Here is a 6,737-nt window from a genome sequence, read left to right as displayed (position 1 = left end):
TCACAAGTATACATCATTCTAAAATAATCCTATATTAAATTAATCCATATATTTCAGGCATACACTTCTCACCAATATCTTTTCACTGAAAGTCAGTTCAAGTTCAACAAACAGACACTCAAATCAAATGTATTAAAACTAGTTCTTCCCCAATATCTTTCAATCAACGGCATGTCTATCAACAAATACAACAATTATGAAATCAAAACTTTAAATCAAACTTTTCACTAACAACATCTTTATGATGAGATGCTGTTCATGTGACCTTTACTAACAGTAGCTTGTACTGTTTTCATCTACATTTTTACAACATAGTTAAGTTCCAATATACAGTCTCATAAAAAATAAAACCTGCACAGGTGCCAAACAAGGGTGAAACGCAAGCTGTTTTGTACTCAATGAACTACAAAATTCAACCATGCAGAAGTCTACATTGAGATATGACATGTCAAATGGCACAAAAGATTATGGATGATCCCTGAATGGCTAGGAAAGCATTGCTTGATCAATAAGTCCATTTTCATAAATAATTGATAAATCACTGTGAGATGTGTTGAATTTCAATATTGAGGAAATGAGACATGAATAATAACCATATATAGAAATACTACTAAGTATTTGATATTCATTCTATACAGTGACGGCTTCTTTACACTCAGACAAAGTGACAAGTCTGTATTTTTCAATAAATTATCAGTGTTTTTGCTAAGGTTTGGGAACCCCGGTAACAGAAAGGGGGAAAGAGGTAAAACTGGTAGTGCTTCCCATGCAATGTATCATAATTTTGGTGGGGAACCCCAGTAAAATGATGTGGGAACCCCGGTAGATTTTACCTACTTACCGCCCTTAAATAAAACACTGAGCTTCTTTACACTCTGTCTCAAGTCTGTATTTTTCAATAAATTATGGTCAAATAACAGGCAAGACTTTTTTCCATATCCAAATTTTCATATACCAGCATAGCAAAACATTTCTCTCTACATTTATTACTCCATAAATTTCCAAATTATCATAGTTTTTTTTAACATACATGGATATACAAATTGTTTTTAATTTGCTTGATAAATGCCTTTTTAATATCAAAGATGAAAGTTTGAATTTGTCAACATTAAAAGGGTTCTCCCAGGTCTGTAAAAGACTAGATGTTGTGAGTTTTCAAAAGTAGCGAGTTGCAAATAATGTATTCATGAAAACAATATGGGTTCATTTACATCACACTCACGTATCATTGATAAGTAAATCTGACATAATTGTATCGTACTTTTCTTAGGAGAATAATTCATAATAAAACTCCGACAGATTAGTCATCAAATGCCAATCTCACAAACACAAGGTCTACAAAGTCATTTTTTTAATTCACGATTAGTTAGAAATGTAGGTTTTATTCATTATCAATGGCAAAAAGAAGGCTTTTGTTGCGAACTGTCCAACATATTTGATATTTTCTGAATTTTCTTGTTTGATTTATTAAACTTTAAATAGCAAGGTTATATAATTATTCAATTCTAAGTGAATCGTTAGTTTTTAATAAACCTGACAACTTGACAATATTGACAAGGTGAATCAAATGCAATCATGACATATCCTATTAATGTGAGCATCAACACTTTATTATTATCACATAACGATACAATGCAACTTTTCATTACATGCTGACATTGACAGCTGTTATTGAAACATACATGGACATTGGACAACGCTTAATTATTTTGACAATGTATCGGGGAGCTCATATAATTATACAAGCTTCACGAATGAGTCTTTTAAACTTATTTTCTATTAAACTATGCCTACACTTGCATTTCCTTGACAGTCACTTCAAGAGAAGAACAGACGAACTAACGAACACGTGAACATACAAATAAACAAACAAAAAACATTTGCACAGATGTCGATAGATTAGGCCTTGAAGGAATATCAAACTGTTCATGTGCCGAATCTAATTATTAGGTTAGGTACATGACAAAATTCTGACACTTATTGCAATTAGTTGCAGCAACGAATATTAAATTTGACAGGTAATTAAATTTGACAATCCCCGTCAAAAATAACAACAGAAGTGCGACTCACAATAAACATTGCACTTTTGTCATGCTGAAGCTAATTCGAAATAAATCGAAATTCCTGTCATGTACAGTCACGCCATCATCAAACATATGGTTGCCACTGTGTGGATTGATACTCACAACTTACGACAACATTGCTAAGTGTAGTTTGAATTAACATGTGTTTATAGCAACACACTTTTCTGTTTCAAAATGTAGTGTAGGTGTAAAAAGCCCCAAGTGACATTTGATAAAGTAAAGGTGTCAGGGCCTAATGACATCACCAGTCAGTCATCAAAAGGTTTCACTCCAATGTGTGTAGAGGTTGCTAAGAAATTGTACATTTTGTAAATCAACTCTCTAAAGGGATGGACAAAAAAAGGGGTTGAACTCAATTGTAGTTCATTCTCTGTAGCTGGTGGTTTTTAAAGGCTAACTGTGAAATCAAAGTACCTATATTATAGACAGATTTTCTAACGCATACGCCGTATATACACAGGCATGCATACACACTAATCAAACTGAACAGTGCTAGGCAGGTAGAATATGTCATTCCACAATATAAGCAAGAAATGGCATATAAGGCAAAATAACACATATCTTAGTCTACCAAGAAGGTGAAATGACAGTCAAATATCTCTTTACCTTGTAACACCAACCATACGACCGGGTATAAGTCTTTTTAGTCCATCTTTGACAGCAAAGAAGCCAGCATGTGGGCCACCATAGTTGAGCGGCACACCAAACCTCTGACTACTGCCCAATGCAATGTCTACACCGAATTCACCTGGTGGGTTCAGGATTGTCAAAGCTAACAAATCTGTAGCACAAACTGCTAGTGACTGTAATAGAACACAGTTGGGGGAGAAAAAAACGTTAATTTTGTCATCAAACAGCATTTATTATCATTCCTATCTCATCACAAATCTGTTGTGTCATCTGTAAAATATGAATCTCTTAAACTATAATTGGGGGCAAGTGTCGACTTATAATTTATCAATAATAATAAAAGTGAAATCCTTCATGTACTGTATGATAAAATATACCTTGGTTTGTCAAAAAAAAGTATTTTAATAGAAGCTCTAAAAGCCACATCAGGTTTTCCCATTTCTCTTGAGTAGCTTTAGAAAACGTGAAATTGTGAATATCAGTGAATGATCTCAAGACCTACGTCTAGTTAACATGCATAACACATATATTCCTCCTGCCTTCACTTTCCATCCATTTAATTTAAGTGATTACATCTTTCTTCGTTCCAGTCGTTTGTCAACAACAGCATAAAAACACAGTCTGCTCTATAATGACTTATTAGAACACCTGACATCCATACCAGATTTTTACATCACACAAATTCAATCATTTATATGTTGTTTTTTTTAGTTCTTGTTTGTATTTTATATTCTACAGATACAAATTATGACTTTTCAGAACACACGATCCAAACCATTAGCCAATACAAGTAATAACTGCACAAGTTCAGTAACCAATTTGTTGGTTTTTAAGCAAGTTTTTGTCAATATTATGTTTACTTCTTAAATTTCTATTTTTCTCTTTGTCTAATAATTCATGCTTGCATTACAATTCAAGTATCTGAGAAAGGAGAATATGATCTATATATTTATGAAACCATGTGTTTTGAAGGGGTTTTTTTTGTTAACTTTCAAACTCTCAGTAGGCTGACAGTATACATGGCATTGATTGAATGGTTTTATTCATTCTGGGGTTCATAAAGGCTTTTACACAACGGTACACTACTCTAGATTCACTTTACAATAAAACACTGCATGAATGCAAGACTGTTTTTATCTTTTGAGACACCAATCCTGTTGCTTGATATAAATAACAGCATTGGTTTTGTCATATTTCAAGACCTAATTTGTGTAATCAGAGACACCAATCCTGTTTCTTGATATAAATGATGCCATTGGTTTTTGGCATATTTCAAGACCTAATTTCAGAGAATGACTTTGTAAATAGTAAAAGTAGTGTATCATCCATCAATCATTCATATCAAATTCTATTAAGTCAACAGTCTGACTTTCAATGAAAGATTAATCATCACACATTCATTAGTAGTATTATTACCTCTATTCAAATTATGTCATGTACCTTCACATGTGTATGCAAGCCGATCAAGGAAATGCATGAAGTGGATGCAAGACATGTCTACCCCTCTTCCCCATCCCATCCCCTCCCCAAGGAGTCACATGATATGTATGTAACTCATACCTATCCCACCCCCCACCCCCTCCCAAAGCCATCCCCAGGAGACACATGATGTGTATGTAACTCATGCCTATCTCTCCCCCATCCAATCCCCCAGGAGTCACATAACATGTAGGTAACTCATATCTACTCCTTACTCATCCCATCCCTAGAAGGAGACAACTGATATATGTAAGTCATGTCTCTCCCTCTCCCATCCCGAGGAAACACGTTATGTACTATGTAACTCATATCTACTCCTATCCCAACTCCCTAGGAAACACATGATGTGAATGCAAGTCATGTCTACCCCTCCTCCATCCCTTACCCCAGGAGACATGTGATATGTCAAAAAGTCTCTGGCGAAAACACAGCTGTCAGAATTTTACTAATTCAAAATTTATATTCACAAGAGCCAACATACATTATTTGGTCACCCAGGTGCCACAAATCATGCAAGTTGATCTTGCCTAATCCCATCACAATTTATACACATGCTACCTGCATATTAGACGTCCAACTCACAAACAGCTTAATAGGCTTATGGATACATAGGGGTGTAGAGCCAAGATATCTCCTTTCATGTACAGGAGAGTAATGGGCTTTTCTTTCATTTTCAACAGGATAGAGTATCCAGGAATTTCCATTTACACAGGGGTAGGTAGAGGAAGAGAATTGTCATTCATATACAGGTGAGCTGGAGATGAAATTGCCACTCATGCACAAGTGAGAATGGAAAGGAAAAGTTTAGATAATAATGTCCTCAGTCCAATAAACTTTTATAGTTGAAAATATCTGACATTTCGGGGATAATTAACACTTAAAAGAGTGGAAAACTCATACTTCTGAATATGCGGGACAGATATTATGATTTTGAATGAGAATGGAAATGTTTATCCATACACAGAAACTAGAATAGGCCTTTCCAAAATTTGCCATGGTGGCGCTCTACTTCCTGTCTGTGTGTACCTTGGGGGTATACATGGTATATAGGTTACTTAAGTTAATCATAGAGCACTGCTGCTTTCCTTGATGTTTGAACAATACGAAAAACATCCCAGATTTACACTTCTACAGAATACTAAGGGACAAAGCTCTTAAGAAATGGTACAATGAGGTGATGATACCCCCACTTTGAGCGAGGGCGCTGTATTCTCAATTTCCTGTTTGCAGTCTGCAATGGCTTATCAAAGTCTTTACTACAAGTCAAAACTTTACATTGTCAACTCTTTCATACTTGCCAAATATTCACATGTATGTTGACATGTTAAATGTACTTTACATTAAAAACTCTACAATACATCCTATAAGCCAATTAGCCATGCCACAGTGACTGCAGTATCAACATACAGAAGTTGCAGTACACCAAAATTTGGTATCTCTCAATCCCTTACTATGTGGCAACTCACAAGATATCAAAGTTTCTATCATTTTGAAAAACATTAATTTCTTTTTCTTTCATTACACGGCAAAGATACGACGATTGAATTTCAAACATAGGAAATTTTCCTGATTCCTGTCATTTATGTCTCTATGGAATGAAGGGTCTGATCTCTGAATTTGCACACGTTAACAGATAATACTTAGGGTTTTACCAAGAGATGGTAAAAAAGATATCGATACATTAATCAGAGACCTACATCAGGCTTGCCAGTCCCGTGGAGGAATGGTACATAGACAGGTGAGACTCTAGGGGACTTGTAAAACTATACGCATGCTCACTTTCCCATTGGTTTATTGGTCGCTATGGAGATATCACATGTGTCCTGCTGATGAAATAGGCTGATAACAATAAATCATATAACGTATTCAAATACTAGTAACCTACTTTCCACAACCAGGATATGATGGTCCTTCATGTGTTTTACTCTCCTCACATGTACTTTTATTTATTTATTTATTTATTTATTTATTTATTTATTTATTTATTTATTTACCATCCAATGGGCATTGCGGATAACAGGAGGAAGGTTCAGTGTTAGTGCAGGAGGAAACCGAAGTACCCAGGGGAAAACCTGCATTGTTCGGTAAAGTCAAACTGAACGACACTCTTCTTACTTATACAGTAAATTAAAAATCAATCCCTGAATGGGTTTGAACCCTGACTGCAGTGATAAAAGGCAACCACTCGGCCACCGACATCCCTAACCTGTGGATTAACCTATCTGTGGGTTAGTTGTTTGTCAATGACAGTCAGAAAGCCTTTACAATGAAAACACTATTCACAGAGGCTGTCCAGGCTAAATGTAGTTTGCAATCTAACTTTAATTCTGTTTCTTAGTAGTCTGGATGCCAACTGTGGTGTGAGGGAAGGTATAAATCGTAACGACACTGTATAGGAACTAGACTAATTTCTTAGAGACTGTATGTTAGTCTTAATCTAGTTTACAATCTGAGCTTATTCCCATTTCTCTTCCAAACACCAAAGCTTACATTCACACTTCTGCCATGCTGAATCTAATCAGTGAATGAATAATAGCAGTGAGG

The 6,737-nt window shown here is 35.3% G+C and overlaps 1 protein-coding gene across 2 annotated transcripts in view; it reads right to left on the bottom strand.

Moving 5' to 3' along the window:
• Positions 1–6,737, bottom strand: part of LOC144436093 (glycine dehydrogenase (decarboxylating), mitochondrial-like) — a 63,840-nt gene that overhangs the window by 22,510 nt on the left and 34,593 nt on the right. For both annotated transcript variants that reach the window (XR_013480929.1, XM_078124775.1), the window contains exon 7: positions 2,691–2,887. Coding sequence is in view for 1 of the 2 variants with exons in the window: in XM_078124775.1 (XP_077980901.1) it covers positions 2,691–2,887 (197 nt within the window). In the remaining variant the exon portion in view is untranslated. The remainder of the gene's footprint in view (positions 1–2,690; positions 2,888–6,737) is intronic.

Source organism: Glandiceps talaboti, chromosome 6, assembly GCF_964340395.1.
Source record: "Glandiceps talaboti chromosome 6, keGlaTala1.1, whole genome shotgun sequence".
Classification (NCBI taxonomy): domain Eukaryota; kingdom Metazoa; phylum Hemichordata; class Enteropneusta; family Spengelidae; genus Glandiceps; species Glandiceps talaboti.
Note: the sequence above shows the minus strand (reverse complement) of the source record. Positions and strands in the feature narration are given on the sequence as shown.